The 23,026-nt window shown below is 33.3% G+C and overlaps 1 protein-coding gene across 2 annotated transcripts in view; it reads right to left on the bottom strand.

Moving 5' to 3' along the window:
• Positions 1 to 18,429: 18,429 nt before the first annotated feature.
• LOC127809680 (WD repeat-containing protein 55) overlaps positions 18,430 to 23,026 on the bottom strand; it is a 43,517-nt gene continuing 38,920 nt past the window's right edge. For both annotated transcript variants that reach the window (XM_052348671.1, XM_052348672.1), the window contains exons 10-16: positions 21,143 to 21,219; positions 20,923 to 20,971; positions 20,773 to 20,819; positions 20,616 to 20,689; positions 20,257 to 20,312; positions 20,045 to 20,171; positions 18,430 to 18,774 (exon numbers count right to left, since the gene is read on the bottom strand). In XM_052348671.1, coding sequence (XP_052204631.1) covers positions 18,704 to 18,774; positions 20,045 to 20,171; positions 20,257 to 20,312; positions 20,616 to 20,689; positions 20,773 to 20,819; positions 20,923 to 20,971; positions 21,143 to 21,219 — 501 coding nt within the window. In that variant the 3' untranslated portion in view covers positions 18,430 to 18,703. The remainder of the gene's footprint in view (positions 18,775 to 20,044; positions 20,172 to 20,256; positions 20,313 to 20,615; positions 20,690 to 20,772; positions 20,820 to 20,922; positions 20,972 to 21,142; positions 21,220 to 23,026) is intronic.

The following is a 23,026-nucleotide window of genomic DNA, read 5'->3' as shown; positions in this document are numbered from 1 at the left end:
CGGTGTTGGCGCACACTGGTTTGGTCCTTGAATGAGGGGACCGGGAGGGACTACTAGAGTGGGAGCTTATTCACACGAATTTATTTACTTTTAAATTAGAAAACCATCTGACGATAACATCGAATTCTCACGACCACAGATCGAGCATGAGATGTAGAGCTGACACGTGCTTCCACGCCAACAACTTACAAAGCCCCCCAAATCTTGTCGTTTTTCCTTAATTACTTCAAATGTGTAAGACTGGCCTTAATAAAATATGTTATAAGGACCCAAAAACACCGAGAAATAGGTGAATTTGACCATAAAGTAGTGAGAGAGAGAGAGAGAGAGAGAGAGCTTTTTTCCATTGTTTTATGTTCATGCGTAATTAAAAAGGAGAGCGAAAGGGCGTGAGTGTGGGAAATGGAACCGTTTGGGCACGCCCCTTCACAGTCTCCTAAGATGCGGTCAAACTAACCAAAGACAACCCAAATTCAAGTTCATTCATTTCATTTACATTTACATTTATATATGTATAATTGAATGCTAATGCTAATGCCCTTTTGTTTTCATTCTTTTGATATGTTTCTGAAACGTCTGTCTTCAAATTTACTGCCGAATTTAACGTCAGAAGGCGGGCGGCAAGTTGACATCTTCTATATATCGTCCGGCCATGGGGATGCAATAATGTGCCCAGTTTTTGTTTGTTTGTTTGTTTGTTGGTGGTGGTACGTGGTGTCTTACTTAATACCCATAATAATAATAATAATAATAATAATAATATATAAATGAGTCACAATATTTTATATAAAATGTATGTGAGTTATTATTTAAAGTGTTATTACGGTTATAAAATGTATAAAGTAATTCTTTTAAGGTAATTTACAAATGTATATGTATACACACACACATGACACAACTATCATAATAATTTTAGATTAAATTTTTAATTATTATTTTTTTCAATTGAGTTACTTAACTTTCCCGTTTCAAGTCTGCCATTTGTAATGATTATGTTTCACCTTCACCTTCCATCGCTGAAGTGGGCATGGGGTAAGGTAGAAAAAAAAATGTACACGTTTGCCACATCATCTCTAGCTTCTTCTACCATTGCGGATGATCGCCAGCAGCAGCATTATCGTTACCAGTGTTCCCTTCTAGACTTTTCGACGCCCTTCTCTCTCTAAGTGTGCGAGTGACCAATAAACCATAATCACAAATACCCCCTGGTGCACGAACATGGTTTGAAGATGTTATTTTCGTGTTTTTGAGACACCTCTCCTTTTGAAAATATTAAAAACAGTGAAAAACATTTCTCGAATTGTTTTTGTAATTTTAAAAATATTTTAGGGAGCGTTTCATCATAAAATAAAGTATCGAAATTGCATTTTCGGTGATGGATGCTAGATAGAGACCAAATTTCTAATTCCATCTATAACCATCAAATATATTAGATTACCTCATTCTTACCTTAGTTCTCGAACCTTAACCTTAAATCTAATTTCTTTGAAGGCCGAATTAGAACTTGATTGAATTGGTGAATCTTTCATCCCCTTTGCGACCGCTCCTTTGTTGTTGACATTGTTCCCTTATCAATCAGTTGCTCGATGCTCGTGTGGTCATCGTTTCCAACTCTAATTGCTCGCTTGATTCCTCCTCGTCGTTGATTGCTCGGTGCTTGTGCCACCATCGATTTAGTTACTTAGTGCTTATATGCTCAGTGCGATTGCTCGCTTCCCTCTCGCTATCGAATGATTAATACTCGTGCTATCGTTGATTCAATTGCTAAGTGTTATGATCGCCTGCTAGGTTGCTCGATACGATTGCTTGCTTCCCACTTGATGTCGATTGCTTGGTGCTCGATATTATCCTCAATTCACATTTTCATATCTTCGGTTGCTCGATTAGTTGATTGCTAGCTAGTGTCCATGCTCGGTGCCGTTTTCGTGCTTGATTGCAAGTTTGTCACACAGTGGACTACTTACTCTGATTGGGTGATTCTTGCTTGTAAGTTAATGCTTTTAATTTCATTGTGATATTGCTTTCATTGTTAAGTTATAATCTTTCATAGTGATGATTTTTTATATTAGAAAAAATTATTGCTTAGGGTTGTTAATTTGAGGTTGTACCTATTATTCCCCACCCCTTTTACATGGGTCATATGACTTATTCAACTTCAAATTCAAAATTTAGCAGCAATATCGTATCAAAAAATAAGGATGAAGAAAATAGTCTCTTATGGAAATATGTGACTAGACTTCAGAAAATGATAGAATGAAAGAGTAGTTAGAAGTGGATATGTAACTTTTGTGGTTTACAAAAAATTGGAACATACACAAGATTTAGGGTTCATCTATTAAATATCAAAGAGAAAGAGATTGTTTGTTGTAAAAAAATAAGTCTTAAAATTATGACCGAAATGAAAAAAGTTGAAGGAGAAGTTGTAGACAAAATGTTAAATTTATAAGTTAAGCAAGTGTCTTTATCGACTAGTAGTGCTTCTTTGAGACCTTTTTTGTCCTTACATGAACTGAGAGTTTTAGAACAGTTAAAGAAAAGAAAAACCCATTGATTCACCTATTGTTAGAGTTTTTGGCATGCAAACTAGAGTATAATTAGATGCTAACTGCAAGAGGGTTTGACTTTTAATCCTGCAACAAACCTATATTATTTGAATTGTTATTCATTAGCTGCTACGCATCCATTGGGCGATTTTGTGTCTTTGGGTTATAATAAGTTGAGGACCACGTTATTTCAGTAAAAAAAGAAAAATTTGAAAAGTTTTTGGAACTTATTAAAAACACTTGGTTGGAAAAGGATGTTAACATTGTTACTAATAATTGGAGTGACCCACAAAAAAGGCCATTGATTAATTTTATGGTTGTTTCGAAAAATGGTCCTATATTTGTTAAAACTATGAATTATTTAGGTGAAGTAAAGGATAAATAATTTATTGCTAATTTGATTAAAGAAGTAATAGATGAAGTTGGTCATCAAAAAGTTGTACATATTATTACTGATAATATTGATAATTGTAAGGGAGCTAGAGTAATCATTGAAGATATATTTCTACATGTTTATTGGATTCCTAATTATATTGTCTATAAACTCATTACTTTGAAAAATATATGTATAGTCAGGAATTTAGAAAGTAATCAAGAGACATATAATGAGTCATTGGATCATCGAAGTGCATGTATATGCTTTGGTCATCAAAAAATTTATAATGAATCATTCAATGAGATTGGCTATGTTTAATCAATTTAGTTCTTTGAAGTTACTTACAGTTGCTAACGCTCGATTTGCTTCTATTGTTGTTATATTTAAAAGATTTAAACTTCTTAGACATGCACTTGAAACAATAGTTATGAGTGATCAATGGACACAATATCGACATGATGACCAAAAAAAAGCTAGATTTGTTCATGAATTGGTTGCGAATGAGAATTGGTGGGAAAAAATTAGTTACATTCTTACTTTCACAACACCTATTATTTACAACATTATTAGAATTTGTGATACAAACAAACCATGCTTTTATTTGGTTTATGAGATGTGGAATTCTATGATTTTTGAGCCGAAGAAGGTTATTTATGATCATAAAGGAAAGCTACCAAGTGATTTTTCATTATTTTATCATGTCATTCATTGTATTCTTCTTGCTCATTAAACAAAACTGTATCATGTGTAGGTATGACATGGAACCTAGAAAGTGATGGGCATGTTATGGTTCATGTACTAATTTGTTTCAAAAGTTAGCTTTTAAAATGTCTGGACGACATACTTCTTTCTCTTGTTGTTGAGTATTTATTTCTTTGTTTATTCATTTAAAAGGAATAAATTAACTTCAAAATAGAGAATTTGATTTTTATTCATAACAATCTTTGTTTTTTATAAAGAAACACCTCTCAAAATTATGACGAGAAAACAAAGATATGAGATGTAGGTGGAGATGAATTTGCAAATATGAAAAATGTGAGTGTTCTCGAGTTTGCTAAAGAATCCTTAGATGAATCAAAGTTGAAGTCTGTACTTTTTGGTGAAAATGTTAATAAATCCATAGAGATAAGGAATGATGAATTGGATGAACTTTTACAAATTGTATAATGTTTGATTAATTTTTAAAATCTATTATTTTTTTTAATTACTAAGTCATGGTGAATGATGATAGAACTTATGTTTATTGTTAATAGTTGTTTGAATACATTGTGGATTTTATATTTATGTTTGTTTGAATGCGATATTTGTTTGAATATATTATGAATTTCATGTTTATGTTTGTTTGAATTAAATGCATTATAAAATTTATGTTTATATTTGCTTGAATGCATTATGGAAGGAATTTATGTTTACTTTTAAATTAAATAATTATTTTTTTTATAAATTTTTAAGTTAAAAATTATATTTACAAAAATTTCCTATATCTTTTTTATTTATACTTTTATCCCGTATTTCTATTTTCTATTTTTTTTAAATACTATTTCCTCATTTTTATTTCATATTAAAAATATTTTTCATTTTCATGTAACCGTATACTTTTTTTTTGTAGGCATGCTCTGTGTGGATACGTCCAACTTAGAGTCTAGCCTTGATTTGGGTATTTTGTTTTCTTATTAACATATAAACTTTTGTTACTAATATATAGTTTGGATAATTTAAATTCTGTTAATGAATTTAAATAGTTGTATTGAAAATTCAGAAAATAGATGTTCTTGACAGATAAATTATGATAACATTATATAATTGAATATATAATACTTGATATTTTACTGTCTTCATCAGTAATATGATATTTAATTGGGCTAATAATGAAATAACTCAATTATTTTCGTAAATTTGTAATTTTATTTAATTCTTTTAATTTTGACAATTAGGTCTAAATTGACTCAATTAGGTGCAACTTTATCCCATATATAAAATCAATTTAAAAAAAATATGTTTATGATGACTTGACATAATAGGTGTCATATAACAATAATATTTGTAAGATTTATAGGTTTACATAAGGGGAAAAAAAAATGTAACTTGAGCTCCCAAATTATCCCTTCATCCTTTGTAACCTTTGAACATTGTTGACAGTTGTTAGCCCCTCGCAATCACCATCAGCCCTTTACAGTTACTATCGACTATATCAATCGACTTTTCCAATCATCATGACTATTCTCATGCCTTATCCAATCATTTTGATTGATTGTCGGTTTTCTCATGTCGATGAGACCCTTTGCTTCGTCTTTTCCAGTCAGTCTTCTTAATTGGTGGTGTCTCCGATCGTCTATCTTCTTCTTGAGTCGTAGCAATTGACAATTTGTTTGATCAGTTCGTCTTTCTCAATTGATGACTATTTTGATCCTTTGCAGCACTATTGTGGATGATAGTTTCTGCACCCTTTACCACCATTAACTCTTTTTTTACCGTGATTGCCCTCTGCCATAGCCACTACTAACAATAATTGGTTCGTCTTCGTCATTTTTTTATTTATTTAAGTGTACATATAAGTTCATAAATATTATAATTATATAATACTTGACATATTAAGTCAGTATGAATACTTATTTTAAATTAATTTTACATGTTAGATAAAATTACACTTACACTTAAATAAATTAATTTAGACCTAATTATTAAAATTAAAAGAATTAAATAAAATTATAAATTTATAAAAAATATTAAATTATTTTCATAATTAATCCTATTTAATTTTACACGCAGATTGTTGGTCTCAATGGATAAGACGATATTAGGATGGGGATTGACGTGAGTCAAGGACCCATTTTGTGGGTCATGACACAAGTTAACAACTGTTTTCCCTTCTTGAGTTTGAGGGAAGATATTAGAGTACTTTGAGAATATTGTTATAATATTTTATATAGTTTCTTTGTAATCTTTCTATGCATATTTATCACTTATTTACATTAATTATGATGATTTATATATAATAGAAGTGTTAAGTTTAAGGGTAAGTAAATAAGATTTTGATGATAACAAAAATATTTTTATGATATAAATATATTTTTTATTCACGTAAAAAGTAAATTTATTTTGAATTAAAGATAAGTTATTTTTAAACATATTTTCCTGTTTTAATCATTTATGTCTCAAAAACTTATGTTTAAATTTTCATATGTTGATAAATGTTTTTCTTACTCATACAAAAAGTAAATTTATTTTGAATTAAAGGTGAATTATTTTTAGACATGTTTCCTTGTCTTAATCATTTATATCTCAAAAGTTTATATTTGAATTTTTATATCTTGATAAATGTATTTATTACTCATGTAAAAAGTAAATTTATTTTGAATTAAAGGTGAGTTACTTTTAGACATATTTTCTTGTTTTGTTCCTTGTTGTTTGAAAAAGTATAAAAAAAAATTTAAATTTCAAACTTCATTTTAACTCTTTTTCTTTACTGGCTAGTTTGTTTGAAAGATGTATATATATATATATATGGTAAGAATGGAGGATTAAGATAAAACAAACTTAATAAAGCATTCAAATAAGAGTGAGAATATTTAAAGTGTTGGATAATGGAATTAAACAAAGTGTTAGATAGTGGAATTCTCAACCGTTAGTGACTTGTTTGTAATTGTCTCTGATTGTAAATTTGTTATTTTTATTTACTTGTTGTCTGAGGGGATTGTATTTGCTAACAGTGTATTACTAGTTCTTGCTTAATCAATAAATTATATGTTGGTTCTAACTCCAATTAAAAATTAGTATTGATTCTCTTTAGTGGAACCTTAAACTAAGTTTTGAGAGTCTCAAGTTAAGTTTTGAGAGAGATGATTAGGTTCTTTAAAGTCGAACTTCTATAAATTTCTTTTGTTCCTTGTGCTCGTGTGATTTTATTGTTATTAATCATACTGCAATCGTCATATATTAATATCACAAATTTAAGCGTTTTCAAAAGAGTTAAAATTATTAATTTTCAAAAAAATCTAATTCACTCACCAACAACTAGGAACACAAGTCAAGATAAGCTTATTCTCTAGAGTTAACCTTAATTTATAAAGTATTTTAACTTTATCTTAATACAATTTTACCTTACTCATTTTAACAAACGCTAGCTTAGGATATATTTAGGGTAAATTTCTTTAAGCTTAGGGAAATAATATTGATTAACACTCAGCTCTCTTTGAAAATATGTGATGTATTAATAGAGAAATTAAGAAGGGTAATTTCCCACTCAAAACAAATCATGGCACGTGTACCAACCAATGTAAGAGTCACAATGACAAACATTGGGTAAAATGGGTAATTCGAAAAAGGGTAATACCGTCAAAAATCTCTAACCTAGATTATTACAAGGGAAATTTTATTTGCAACGATATTTTTGTTCTTCACAACCCATTTTTAATATTCCTAAGATACCTTCAGATGAAAACTCATATTTATCCTTCATTTAAATCTTTAACACTCAACCACCCGCCATTACTTCTCAAATGCGTGCACTCCTTTTTTCATCCGCCATCGCTACAGCCACTCTACTCACCTATAACTGAACATCGCACTGTTATTCAACACCGACAGCCATTATTATTCAACATTGAACATTGCTCAGTCCAATTCTCCTCGCCATTGCCAATTACTAGTTATTGTCAGCCAAGCTATGAAAGATTATTATATGCAAATGTTTAAGCCAGAGTTTGAGGAAGAAGATAATAAATATTCATTCATGTTCCTGTGAGAAACAACATAAATCGATTGAATATGAAATGTCTGATGTTTTTGAATTTTTTTTGTATCTCTAATTTTTTTTTTTTTTTTATCTAATCACATTGATTTAACCAGCGAGATAGGTTGAGTGTTGAGGCATTTGAGTCGCTCGAATCCTCGAGTTCGAGGGAATCACCGTGCCCCAGAGTCTTAGATTTGAGAGAGTCGATATGTCCCGAATCGTTGAATTCGGAGACTCCTTGAACCTCCGAATTGAGAAATTCAAAATTTTAGGGATACTTCGAATCCCCAAGTTCGGGGTTTTCCAAACCCCGAAATCTCGAGATTCTAGGGGTTGAAATTTGCCCAAACTCCAAGATTCAAGCACATTTGGCTTTCCCGAACCTCAAGGTTCGGCCAATCTGGGGTTCAAATTAATTATCTCACTTCCAGGGCATTTACATGGCCACTCTCTCTACATATATGCCACGTTGCAGTTGTTTGTGAAGAGATGATTTTGCCATTCCTGCTCTTGTCACAATTCAGCAACTACTAGCTTTATATATATATATCTCTGAATTCAATTCACTAAATGATGATTAACTAATTTGAATTCAATTCATTTAGATTCACTAAATAATGATTAACTAATCTGAATTCAATTCACTAAATGATGGTTAACTAACTAATTATATATATATATATTATATAGTTATAACCAACCACCATCACCACGTTCTTTTTTTTCCCTTTTCTAAATGTAAAATATATGCTCATTAACTAATTAAAACATAACATCATCAATTTATATTTTTTTAGTTTTATTTTTTCTTGAATTAATATGGCTTTCGGTGCCTCCAAACACGGTGCTTGAACGCCTCTATCATTATCAAATTAAATTTTCAAATTTATTTACCTGTGACTTATACGATTTTGGCGAGAAAGCGAGAGACTCCAGAGAGATGACTAAAGACAAACTCCTAAAGGATGACTAAAGTGAGGGGCTCCTCGAACCCTACGGTTCGAGCAATCCATTCCCCCCGAAGGGCGAGATTCGGGGAACCCCTTACCCCTCGAATCTCATTGTACAAGGGGTGAAGGATTCCCCGAATCATGGGGTTCAAGAAACCCCTCACCTAGTGAGATTCGGGGAGTAAAAGGTTCCTCGAATCTCGCTATTCGGGGGTGAGGGGTTTCTCGAATCTCGCCCTTCGGGGGCTAAGTTAGCCCCCGAAGGGCGAGATTTAGGAACCCCAACTCCCCCCGAAACTCATTGTTCGAGACCCCTAATTAATTTTTTAATTAATATTTCATATTTTTTAATTAAATGTAATTGATTCTAAAACCAAATATCATCATTCTAAATTTATTAGCCAACATTTTATATGGTGCCTGCAAAGTATAGATCTATTTATCTTATTTAAAATATACCATATTCTCTTTTACTTATACAATATTTTTTTATATTGTATTATATTTGTGTCCTCTCTTTTGTTTTTTTATATAATAATTATCTTACTTAATTCTAAAGATCCTTGCTTGCGCCAAGTATTCCAATAAAAAAATAAATTATTATTATCATTGAACTTCTCCTTTTTAAAAAATAATCTTAAATCTTTTTTCTTTTGACTGTATTAATGATCTTAGTCTATAAATAAAGATTACACCCACAAATTGTTAGTTGGTGGGTCAAGTAATAGGGATGAGATAAAATGATCTAGATAGTCATTAAATAATTTTACTTCAAATTAATAATAACTCATAATAATCAGATTATTTATTTATTGTTCATTTTAAATAAGAGTTGTTTGTTTAAAATTTGTCTATGAATAAAATATTTCTTCTAATATAAATTTGATTCCAATTAGGGGTCAACATTAGACTGATTTCATTATAAAGTAATTCCATAATCATACTTAATTAACTTGATTTATTTATCACAAATCAAAATGGATAAAAAAAATTAAAAAAATAATTCAATTAAAGTAATCAAAATTAATAAATAATCAAGTGTGAGTTTGATTTTGACCAATATAATTAATCAATCTACCACTAAATTTCAAAACGTTGGGGTAACTTATCCCCCGAACAACGAGGTTCAGGGAACCCCCACCCCCAAATGCCCAAGTTTGGGCGATAACCAGGCGCCCGGCTCTCTGGTAGTTCAGCGAACTCTGACGAGACGGTTACACCTTCGAATGACACTGCCATCTGCCATGAAATCAAATTAGATGGCGAAATTATTACCTGGTTATGCGATTTCGGAGACTTCAACGAAGAAGCTGGACGAGGCAAGCAAAGTGGGCGACGGAGAGACGTCGACGGTGTTGTCACGAGTGGTCTGAAGAAGAAAAAGAAGAAGAATGGAGTTTGATGCGTCTGAGTGTCTTTTTTGAGAGATAGGTGTGTGGAGGGTATATTTGACATATAAATGGTTATAGAAAATAATAAATGTGACTGCAAATAGTAAAATTTAATATTTTAGTTATAGTGGTTGCGAAGAGCAAATTCTCTGGTTGCAAATAGAATTTCCCTTATTACAAGCCTTTGACTCGGTAAATGCGCATGATGGTCCTTATGATACATTTAATCTATGAATGTAATTGGATTCCTTAACTAATTAAGACAAGTATGAGAATTGGAAATATAAATATAAGATTTATTTAAATTTTTTATTAAAATAAACATGTAGATATAATTAATTGGGAACCCAACCCATTACATGCACGAACTCCCTTTTTCAAGAAAAGACCCAAAGGGTCCTCCTTGTAAGTTAGGTTCCTCGTTGCCAAAATGACATAATGTCTTGGTGGCTCTCAAATGTTGTTAGGATTATTAAAAAAACAATTGATATAAAAATAAATGTCGAGTCGAACAAACTTATTAACTAAATAAGTAAAATACTATATATATAGAATAGATTTCTAAAAAAAGCTTGGGAACTATACATGTTATTTTTTATGTATATGAAAAATTATTTATCTCTTGATGGGTGAATGCATAAAAATATCTATGTATTTTATCAAAAAAACAATATGACACCCAAACTTTCAAAAGGTCCCATTATACATTTTCACTCTAAAAAAAGTAAAACTATTAAATACTTTTTTGCCCAATCAGCAAGCTGTGTAAGAACATGTGCTAGTGAATGCGTTTAACAAATATCACTTACCCGCAATTGAGGGCGTCGTAATAGGCGTTGAGGAAGCAGCGCTCGAGGGCAAAGCGATAGTCAATGGAGAGGACAAACAAGAAGAACCTGAAAAAATTGGCATGGTTTTGGAGCCATTTGTTGGAGAGATTTAGGGAGGCTTAGGTGTGAAGCTTGTTAAAGGCATCGTAGTAGGCAATAAGGAGGCGATGCTCGATGGAGTAGTGGTAATTGATGAAGAAGACGAGGATGGGGGCTTGGGTAGCAATGGAGTAGTAGGAGTCATGGAAGGTCAAGAAAGAGGCGAGAAAGGGATAAAGCTTCTATTATGAAAATAAAGGATGAGCGAGAGTTAGAAGGATGAAGGGAGGTGGCGACGAAGGGGTTGAGATGGTGGTCATTGGAGTAATCCAATCGCTACTCCAGAAGACCTTCCTCAATAATCACTAGAGGTTTGCTAGCCACCATTAATGAAGGTTCAGTCTCGAGACTGGTGGCTTTTTGGGTTTCCAGTGAGTCCGATGTCTCGAGTGACCGCGATGGATGACGATATAGCCAGTGATGCCAGCTCTGACCTATTCGAGATCAAGAGTTTCTCCACGCAGTTGTCGTTGTTGAACTAACATGTTCGACTTCGACCCTTTCCATACCAACTCCAACCTGTTCAACTCGACGATGTTCTGATTGTCTTAGATGACGGGAATGGAATGAATTAATAATAGGAACAAAACGACACGTATATTTTGCATTAAGACTTTTATCTCTAATTAGTGTTTAATGACTATATATAATAGTTTCACTTTTTTAAAGTATACATATCTAATGAGATATTTCAAAAATTTAATGTGTCACACAATATTTTTTAATAAAATACAATGATATTTTATACCTTCACTCTCTTCATTTAATAACTATGTTAATTGGTTAGTGTGTTGTACATAATTTAATTACTCAATTAAATAGTCAATGTGTTAAGATATATCTCTAATCACACCAAGACTAATTCTTAGATGAATGTGCCAGTGCAAAAATGACACGTGAAAAGAGAAACACAAGAAGGTGCATAGAAGGCACTTGACATAAATTGAAAAGGCCAGTTCAATGATTAAAATGCTCAGCTATATCAGGAAATCAATAATATTATTGTAAATGGAAGGGAAAGTTGGAACCCACATGACATGTCCAATCTATGCCACAATCAATGCATATATATATATTATATATATATATGCACCTGTCCTCACTCAACCTGTCGTAGTTAATTAGTACCATTCTCCAATATATATATATATTGAATGGGGAGGGGGGAAAGAAAGAAAGAAAGAAAGAAAGACAGCCTGCTAAGATTCTTGCAGAGAAAGAGCCAACAAATTGGAAATGGCACTGTGGTCCACACACTCCCACACTTTTTTTCTTGAATGGTAACATATTCTTTGTATATTTTACTTTATCCTACCAAAAAGTAACAAAGAAGATAAATAAGTAAAACCCTAGTGAAAAAACAAAATGTACAAACCCTAGCAGCATAATTGCCAATTGGTACTCATTCAATAGTGATATGAGATCTTGTATTGATTATCCTACATTTTTTTTGTTTGTAAAATCATGTGTTTTTACTTAGAAGTGTTAATAAATTAATCTTTGAGTCCATAAAACTAAGTAATATTTGAATGCACATTTTTATAATAAAATATCGATGCAAGAATAAATTGGGACAAGTTCCCACCCTCAAGTTTGAAATGTCATGTTAGTCTCAAATATTTTTCTACTCCACACTCACTTCATAGTACCTAGTTCTAATTAAGTTAGCTTTGATATCATTTTTAATGTCACAAGTTTTTAATTAGTCTTACTCTTAACAGTATTACATAAAATTGACTCTAAAAGTAATAAAACCAAGTAATAGTACCCAAAACCTTTCCAAGATATATAGACTATTGATATAAAAACAAGTCTGTCATCGATACTCTAATCTTAGAATAAAGCAATATGGCCAAGGGATTCTTTTGTGCTCATGTGGGGAGTGGGGAGGGTTACAGTGGATGATCAAACTACACGTACTTGCAGCTAGTAATCTTTCTTAATTTCTTGGTATGCTTGCTTATTCTCATACCTGGATTAAGATTTTATTGGTAAGTATTATTCATTTATTCTTCTTCTAAGTATCACCAAAGGAGAGGTTAAAAAATATGAAGCCCCAAACTTTAGATATTTCATAAGGGATGATATTTTAAAAATCCTTTTTTAACCATGCATGTACCAAAATCACGAGGTGTAAGGAAAGCAAAAACAAAATGTCCAAAAAATGCCAATCCCTTCACTGGGAATCTGAAGCAAAAGATGCCCCCAGGACCCCCCACACCTTCCCCTTCTTCAGATGGACTACGACTTGTCGTTGTAACCCTAAACTAAACCACATGCATGATATGATTTCTTTTTCTCGCTTTGTTTTCATGCAAAGAGATGAAGATTTCATCATCATCACCAACCATCCATCCATGAAAATTCTATAGGGGGTCACATGCAGCATCGGTCACTATTCGACTACTGTGATCAATTATACACACATACATATGTGGATCTAAAATTCTTGGCATGAAAAGGATAACACAATGGGGGCGGCCGGGGGGTTGACCCAGCAGCCTAGCTAAATGATCAGTTGCTGTCACTCGCACTACTAAATTCCTTGGAACATTAATCATTGATGTCTGGAGCTAACGGCAAGAATCCAACACATCCATCCCCAGCTGGACCACTTCCTTGTGACGCGCCACAACCATGCCCCAATCCAAGCTACCTAGCTGCATATATATATATATATATATAAAATTCCCTTAAGACCTATAATTTTCGATCTAATTGATGTAACAAATATCCACGTCACGTCACTCTAGATGGTAAGGCTGCAGTCATATCCATGTTAGCCAACCACATTTGGTCACTCAGCTTAGTTAAGGCATTTTGTAATAGGGGAATACCTATGGAGTATGACTATTCCCATGTACGAATAAGACTATTTTAGTTACAGATATTGGATCCAAGGGGCTAAAGTGTTTTTAGAGATTGATCTAAGATCATATTATTATTAGCTCAAGATAAAGTCAGAAGATGTATTTTCTCTGTCGAAATTTAGGACACAAACAGCGAGAAATTGGACAAAAACGGTAATCCCAAAATAAATCCAAAAGATATACCCAAGATGACATTCAAGTTCAAGTGTGAGCACTACAATAAGAATTTCGTAATGCTCTTTAGACTAACAAATGCACCTACATTGATTATGGATATAACTAATGATCCAATGGTTTAGGTTGTGCTTCAATAGATTTGTGAACTTGAGACCAGTGGTGTTGGGGACACTTAGGGAACATCTAACTATAATTAAAATTCTCTAAGTTAACTTCTAGATGACAAAGGTAGAATTTCTTGACCATGTATATCGAGAGTGGGTTTATCACTTGACTTGACCAAGGTGCAAACAACTAAGAATTGGCAAAGGCCCAAATGTTTGAAGTTTTCTAGGGTTAGTTGGCTACTATATATCAAAGATTTATACAAGGGTTCTCATGGATAGCCATTCCACTAACTAGGCTAACATAGAAAGGAGCTAAGTTTGTTTAGGACAAAAAGGTGTCAGTGAAGTTTCCCGGAACTCAAGGAAATACTGACCATAATGCTAGCATTTCCAGAAGATTCAAGAGGATTTTTTTGTTTACATCGATGCCTCAAGGATGGGTTTGGGAGTTGTGTGCTTATGTAGAATGGAAAAGTGATATATAGTCTATGCGTTTCAATAGTTCACGAGCAAAATTATCCAACCCATGATTGGGAAATAGCCTTAATGATTTATGCCCTTAAGTTGTGGAGACTTTTTATATACGAAGAAAAGTTTCAAATTTACATAGACCATAAGAGCTTGAGGTATGTGTTCTCTTAGGAAGAGTTGAACAAGAGGAAGCGTTGGTGGATGGAATTCTTGAAGTACTTTGACTACACCATCATTTATCAATCAAAACGTTATCAATCAGAACGTGTTAATGTCATAGCAGATGTTCTGAACAGAAATGGTCTTGAGTTTTTATCCAAGATAATGGTTGAAGAATGGCAGGTTTTAGAAGCATTTAGCATAATAATTGTCAACATAAAGCCGAAGGTAAACATTGTTGCCTTAATTGCTAGTCAAATTGTTCAACTGGATCTGATGGTATAGATTATACGGGCCTTAATTAATTGTGGATCTAAGATTTTGCCAATGGGTAGATGATAATGGCTTTCGAATATTTCAATACTAGAACAGAGTTCATGTGCCAAACTAGAAAGAATTGAGACAAGTTATCCTAAATGAGGCACATCAGGCTTAAGTATACAGTTCACCTCGGAGTGAGAAATATGTACAAGGATCTTAAAGAGATCTATTAGCAGTCGGGAATAAAGAAGAATGTTGCACAATGAGTGACATAATGTGACATATTCTAGAGAATTAAAGTAGTGAGAGCACGTAATGATGGATTTTTTTGTTAGATTACCACGAGCTCCTAGTGAAAATGATGCAATTTGAGGCATGGTTGACAAATTGATAAAGCCATGTTATTTCTTGCCTATGAAGTTTGAATAACCTATGAATAAATTGGCCCAACAGTATACTAGGGTATACTAGGGAAATAGTCAAGTTGCATGGCGAGCCTACGAGCATCCTATCAAACCATAAGACAAAGTTTATGTCAAGGTTTTGGGAGAGTCTATAGAGATGTCTAGGAACAATTGATTTTTAGTATAACATATCACCTACAAATTAGCAGTCAATTAGATAAGGTGATTCGGATTTTGGAGGGCTTGTTTAGAGCATGTTTCATAAATTTCTTAAGTAATTGGGAGGAATATCTACTATTGGTTAAGTTTTTTTATAGTAACATTGACATAACATCTTATAAATCCTTATATGATACATAGGTGATGTAGATCTCCCATTTGTTGTATTAAGAATGAAAAATACTAAAGGCCAGCGACAAATTCAAGAATTCAGAACACAAGAACTATAAATTAAGAAAATTAATATGGTGAAAACGTGAATTGTGAAGGATGAAGGAAGTCAGGAATGGTGTTTGTGAACGTGAAGGAAGATAGAGAAAAAAAGAGTGGGAAGGATTTGATGGGTTTGGGTATTGGGTCAAATCAAAAAATTTAAATTTGACCTAGATTATGAACTTGGTTTGGGATAGCATATTTGAGTTGAGGATTGAAGAATACGGGTTAGTTAAAAGAAATATAAGCTGACAATTCAAAAACTAAAAAAAAAAAATTAATTTACATGGATTTGGGTTGAGGCTGGCATGGGTTGAAGTCCAGTCTAACTCTCCACAGATCCGCCTATGCTAAAAGCGACCTAAAGGAGTTAGAAATATTATGTAGATCACCAATTAAGAGATTTGGAGGGTGAGGAAGAACAAGAAGAGAAACGAAAATGAAGTCCAAGATACATTAGGACCATGTAAGATACTAAAGAAAGTTGGATTAATGGCTTATGAGTTAGCATTGTTTATGGAGATATCCAACATTCATGATGTATTGTGTATCTCAACTCAGGAAATGCATATCTAATCTAAGTCTCACAACAACTATGCAAATTCTAGATTAGCAATGTCAAGTTGTGGACCAAGGCTCTACTTTTGGTGAAGGTGTTATGGAGACCCAAAAGGAAGAAGCGAGTTAGGAGTTGAAGTTCAATATGAGATAAAAGTATATGTCCTAGTTTATTTGAGGTTAAAATGCTAGTTATAAGATAATTCTTTACATGAATAAATGAGAATTTTTTTTTTTTTTTTTTTTTTTGGGGGGGGGGGGGGGGGGGGGGGGAATCCTTTTAAGGGGGCTTGAATATGATGCCCCATACTATATGGTATTTTTGAAAGATATTTATTGTAAGAAATAAATATTTGAATGTATAATTGAAGAGATTTCAACTAAAAAGGTGTATAAGTGGAATTTTAAGGAAAAAGGGGCCAAATGTAATAAATCAAAATTCCAAAACCGTGGAGGAAGTTTCAAAACAAGATAGGTTTGCTTTCAAAACCACAACCTTGATTTCGGAACTGAGGAGCAAAAATTAGAAAAAAGAATTGAGAATAATATAATTTTTAGTAAATTCTCAAGCAAGCCCATGGATGGATGGATAATGTAAGTTGACAAGGGTTATGTTGCAAGTTCTATTAGAAGCGCGGGTGTGTGTTCAAGTTAGGAAATAATTGTACTTAACGAACATTGTGGGTTTTGATGCGAAGTAGAATAATGAAATATTTACATTGTAAGCTTGTAAGGGTTAATTACTACGAGATCTCAAGGAGATAAAAGATCACAAAGTAAATAAAAATGAATAAATAATACAGTATAATCTAAATTAGTGGCTAAGTATCATCTAAATTTATGGCCATTAGATGTTCAATGCAAGGGATTTAATCTAATAATGGCTCCCTTCGAGCTTTAGGAGGTGGCATTGGGATGTTAAAGCACGAGTTACCAAAATTTTGAAGAAAATGAGTGATGAATTTGATTTGTTTGGACGTAAAGTTAAGGTGAAAACCAATGTGCTAAGCTAGTATATAAGTTGTTGTTAAGCTACATTTGTGAATCTTTGGCCCTCAACCATTATTAAAGATAAAAACATATAGGGGAAAGAGAGTTACAACCAAGAAAGAGCTAGCCAGCTAACTTGGAAGTAGAGAGCTCAAGACCATGAGAGTTAGTTGAGCGACTCAAAGAAGGTAAAGCTCTTCAATCTCTATTGATTGAATGTGGTAAAAGAGCTTATTATAAGTGTTTGTTGAGTTGTAAATGAGATGTGTTTTGCCAGTTAAGTTGAAGAGTTTTAGTACTGTAAGCTTTAGTTTGCATGTTGGTAAAGAAAAATCAAATTTCAAATTGAAGTAGGTCTTGGCTTTTGGCCAGTGAAGCAGCTTCCTAGTTTCGAAAAAAAGTGATAACTAGTAAGTTTAAACGTGCAAAAACTAGGAGTCAGTTTCTAAACTGGGGAAGTAGGTTTTGTTTTGAAACTGACAAAAGTGTTTTGAGTTAATTTCGAAACTAGTGATCACAATAAGTTTTGTTTATTATGGATCATGGTATGGTAGGTTTGCAAGCAAGTAGAATGTTAATTTGAAACTGTAGATTCTTCAGTGATTTTGAAACGAGTCTCCGGTCATTTTGAAACTAAGCGTTAGTTGACACTGATTCTGAAACAAGACGTAATAGATTCAAAACCTTAAGGTGTTTATTTAATTTTGTAACTAGTTCGAGTTGATTTCAAAAGGAAGAGTTGTGAACTTGAATTCAAAATCATGAACAATGATTTTGAAACCCTAGTGTTTAGCCAGCCTAGAATTTAATGGTTCTAACATGGATTTTGAATAGGTTGAGTTGGTTCATATTGATAATAACCAAAAAAAGATAATTGTTGGCAAAATTATGAAAATTGTGCAAGAAATTGGCAGTGGTAGTGGGAGATAGATTCTCAAATACTCTATAAAAGAACAACGTTTCAAACTCACAACATAAAATAGAAGACTGCGTGGCATCCTTGTACTAACACACCCAACAAATGGCAACTCTCCACCCACTATTATATGTGTAGTCCCAAAAATAAAAACCAAAAATTATCAATCAAAAAAGTTATATTATAACTCGAGTCGTATTTGTTGCATATCCTCCTTTTTCTAATAAACTGATATATCAAATGTTACATGCAAGATTAAAAAAAAGGGCATACTTGGTATCATAGAACGGAACATATAAATCAAAATTTACTTCTTAACTAACTATATATAGCACAAGGATAAGGTTAACTTTACCCCAAAAACTATCAAGATCAAGCAAAGAATAAACAGTTCCTTTTTTTTTTTTTTTTTTTGGTTCCCTTGTTCGTTTTCTTCACAAATCTGCAAAAAAACTGTTAGAACTGCTTTGGCCTTGCCCATTACTTGAAGTTTCTCGCTTCACCCCTGGAAAGAGCAAACAAGAACATAGAAGATCAGTTTAAGGCAAAACGCACCATTATCATCTAATACAAGATAAACATGAGAGCATAATTGTTAAAAGTGCGCCGGGGTCTAAAGCTTAGCTAAGAACACCTTTACACCGTTGAGGTGAAGCACACTCCTTCAAGTGCACGCCTCTAAGCCGCATACCTCACGCTATGGAGACTCAGCCGGAGTACGGCTTTTGCGCTCAAGTCATGTTTTGTTTTGTTTTTCCTGATTTTCGTCAGGTTTTGTCATGATATGCGATTATGATAATTGAATAGAAAGCTGAGAGACAAACAAGAATATGGTAGGCGGAGGTACAAGCTGGATGGCCCTCGTGCCAGCACATGCCAGCAGCCTTGCTAGCAAGTGAGCTCACACACCAGCAAGTTTCAAGCCCTGCCTGCACGTAGGCCTACCTCTGGCGACCAGCTTTTCACTGGCAGGGTCACCGGAGGCAGGCAAACTACCTCTGGTGACTATTCTTTACTTTTTGTTGTTTGTGTTTCATTAATTTTTTTTTGGTTTCATCACTGTTTACACACCTACTTTTTTTGCTTTATATTCTACCTGATATATTGAGGGAATTTGCTGATATTCGTTTTTCTTTGTTTTTGTCTTTGACATCAAGTTTGTGTTTAATTTATTTAATTTCAATGCACACTTCAAACCCCAAGCGTACAACATTTTATGCGCTCATAAAATCCCTTTAAGAATACCATCTTTATTGTATGGCTCAAAATATTAGGTATTTAAATACTAACATGTGCAAAACGTAAGTGAAACTAAAATGAGCATGTTATGGTGAATGTGCAGCCCCAAGAAAAGACAGAAAACGAAAATTAAAAACAAAAATGAGCTGATACATAATGAGACTGGAGTGGCATTTCTATTGAACATAGGATGTTGGGGGACGCAATTAAAATGGTTTGGTTGGACATTTTGAGAATAAGACCAATAGATACACTTGCCAGGCAAGTGGATGTATTGGAGGAAGTCCGTATCTAAAAGGGAGGGGAAGACCAAATAAAACTTAGTGAAAAACACTTAAACATGACAGTGACAGATATAATAGCCTTGGGAGAAATATAGTCAAGCCATTTATAGAGTAACACTTGATATAAAGCATGTCTTCTTGCCAGGGTTCAACTGAAAAATGTTTAGTATTTTGTGCAAGGTAAATTGTTGAAGCACAACATTTGTTAAAAACTAATATTTTCTATATTAGTTTGCAACTAAATAGTAATACCTTTGGAAGATTTTGGAACATTTACATCCATATCCATCTCCTCTGGCTCATCACTATCACTATCCGCATCAGCCAAAAAACTTGGTGTATTTCCTTGACCTCTCAGTAAATAATCCATATCCCATAACTACAAAGCAAGAAGTATAAAAGACATGTGAGATCAAGGACATAAGAAAACCCCTAGAGCTTCCATGGAAGAGAGACCCACATACCTTCAGTGTCTGATCATGTGATATACTGCCCAGAAACCTTTTATCATGAGAAAATGCTGTAAACTCGACCAAACAATGAGATAAGAACTGGTCCAACAAGCATCAAACGAAAATGCAATAAAGCTGAAAAGGTTATCATCTCTCATATAGCCAAACATTTAGCAAACCCAACCATTTTAAATGATAGGAACTACTCAGTATAGCAAATTCTTTTAGGAATAAATTTATGGCTAGGAATTCCACCCAAATAAATCAAGATTTTGTTAGTCCAGTGACATCTGGAGGGAGTGAAGTCTAGTCCTTAAAAACAAAAACAAGGAGTTCTACATTTTCTTACATAAAATGAAAGTTAACCATACCAAGACGCTCAATAGGATATTCTGAATGTTCCGCAATTGGCTGTAATATTTTGCTGGGTAATATGCCCACCAGGCTAACAAAAATAAGAGAATGTTAGGAACTAAAAAACTAGCATGAAAATTCAGTAATGGAGATCACTCCAGAAAAGGATCTCACCTGATGAGTCCATTTTCAGATCCAGTGATAACTCTGTCTTCATCAAGCTAACATAAGAAGTTAGTCAGTCTTTAGTTTTCAGTTAGATTGAACTCGACTCTTTGACTTGAGAGTCAATAAGGTTAAAACAACAATTAGTGGGGCACTCACCTTTAACAAGGCATCAACAGAATTTCCAGATAGATCGACGAAGCGATCACTGAAAATGAAGAGGGCCATTTTACAGACTTATTAAAAATTATAATAAATGAGATCACTAAAAACTCGTGCTGTTTCACAACTTTCGGCTACAGGGATATGACCACGCCCCTCCCTCATCCATACTGAGTGTGCATCATTTAGCTTAATATACAAATTAAACATAAATTACCTGCAGTCCTTGAAAAATCCCCATGAATACAGTAGTAAAGTACCAGTCTGCGTCCCACATATAACTTTTCGACCATTCTGATCACAGAAAAAACAATAATCAGCATAAAAAATAATAACAGATGGATCAACAGAGACATGATCCTGACGTCCGTCCACTGCATTTTGTTGGGATAAAAAAATTAGTTAAGTCCCAGTAGTATTTTTTTAATTGTTTTAGGTCTCTATGAGCACAACATTGATTAAAACAATTATAAACAGGAAAAGAACAAGAAAAAGAAAATATCTAAGACCAGTTCATAGAGAACTGTCATGAAGGACAATCAGTTTCTTCTCTTTTCAAACAGAATTTAATCAAAGTTGAATACATCTTTATGGCATAACAAGTAGGATCAAAAGACCAACAACAATCATTAGGAAAGGAAAAGCTATGGCAGCGACCCACTTTTTTTCTCTTTCTGATATGTTGGTGAATACCACCTTGGTGATTTTGCAGAAATAATTGGGTAGAGACTAGAGATACTTCTCTAGAAAACATTTAGCATTGTTGTAAACCAGTGCATGTTTATAGAGAAACCATTACTCCTGATTCCCGGAAGCACATTACAGTGCATTGGATGTTTACAGCAAGACCATCATCAATTGTGCCTGAAAGCATGTACCAGCAATACACATTTGGAGAGAAACATTTGCAACAACAATCACAGGCCTAAATACCACCATGTGGGGTCAGCTACATGAGTTTTAGAAAGCCATCCATCCTTATCCATGGCCATATCATCTATAAGGTCATTATATCCTATGTTGTTTCTAAGAGTTCCCCACAAAGTTTTCTTTAGTCTCTCCCCCTCTTTAGTTTTCAGTACCTTTAATTTCTCAGCTTAAACTTTATTCAATTACCCTCTCCCAAAGTTTCATAGCGTGACTCGATAGCTTAACTCTCCTATAATTTTTACATCTTTGACCATCTCTTTTATTCTTATAAAATAAGCACTAAAGTGATTTTTCTCCACTCTTTTCATATCCTTTTTTGATTTAATAATCACACTGAATAATTCTGTTAACCAAAAAAGGCCATATTCTCCCATGCATTTCCATGCTTCTATCAAGATATTATCTAGTCCAACTGCTTTACTATTCTTTATCCTTTCAATGTTTGCTTTATTGATCTAGACAAATATGTCCATAGAACATAGAATTCCTATCTAGAGTTACTAAGGTGCCCCACATTAACACCTGTTTGTCCATCTTCGTCATCAACCAGTAGTAGTACCTTTCCATTCCACCACCAAGACTACTTTTAGTATGGAGTTTTTTTCCTTCTACTCTACTAGTGTTTTTTCTTTTTCTTTTTCATATTTCAAAAAGTAGTGTCCATCTCAATCTATATTTGGTTAAGCCTGTTCTTCAACAATCCAATCCCTTCTACCACTAACTTTTTTCCTTGCCAACAGCGTGTTCTTCACCTTTTAAATCCCATTATCTAATTCTTGGATTTCATTTTGTATCATTCTTCCTGCTCCATTATTTGATATAGCCATCAAGGACCATAAGACAATATTGAGTGGTAAGGGCCATTAGGCATTCTCTTGATATAACTTTACAATCCTTTCAACATAATGATCCTCATATCTCATAAGAAAGTAGTTTATTTGGATAGTTTATAAGCCATTTTTATATGTGACCAAGTGTTCATCCTGTTTATTGAACCTAGTATTAGATATGATGAGCTCATATGTGGTCACAAAATCTAAATAAGTTTTGACCTCATTTTATTTCCCTAAATTCATAGCCTCTGTGTACATTGTGATACTCATTTATTTCTCTACACACAAGACCATTTAAGTTACCTCCTATAATGATCCTTTTTCTTTTAGATATTTGT

The sequence above is a fragment of the Diospyros lotus genome, chromosome 9 (assembly GCF_014633365.1).
Source record: "Diospyros lotus cultivar Yz01 chromosome 9, ASM1463336v1, whole genome shotgun sequence".
In the NCBI taxonomy this organism is placed as follows: Eukaryota; Viridiplantae; Streptophyta; class Magnoliopsida; order Ericales; family Ebenaceae; genus Diospyros; species Diospyros lotus.
This window is presented reverse-complemented; position numbering and strand designations above follow the sequence as displayed.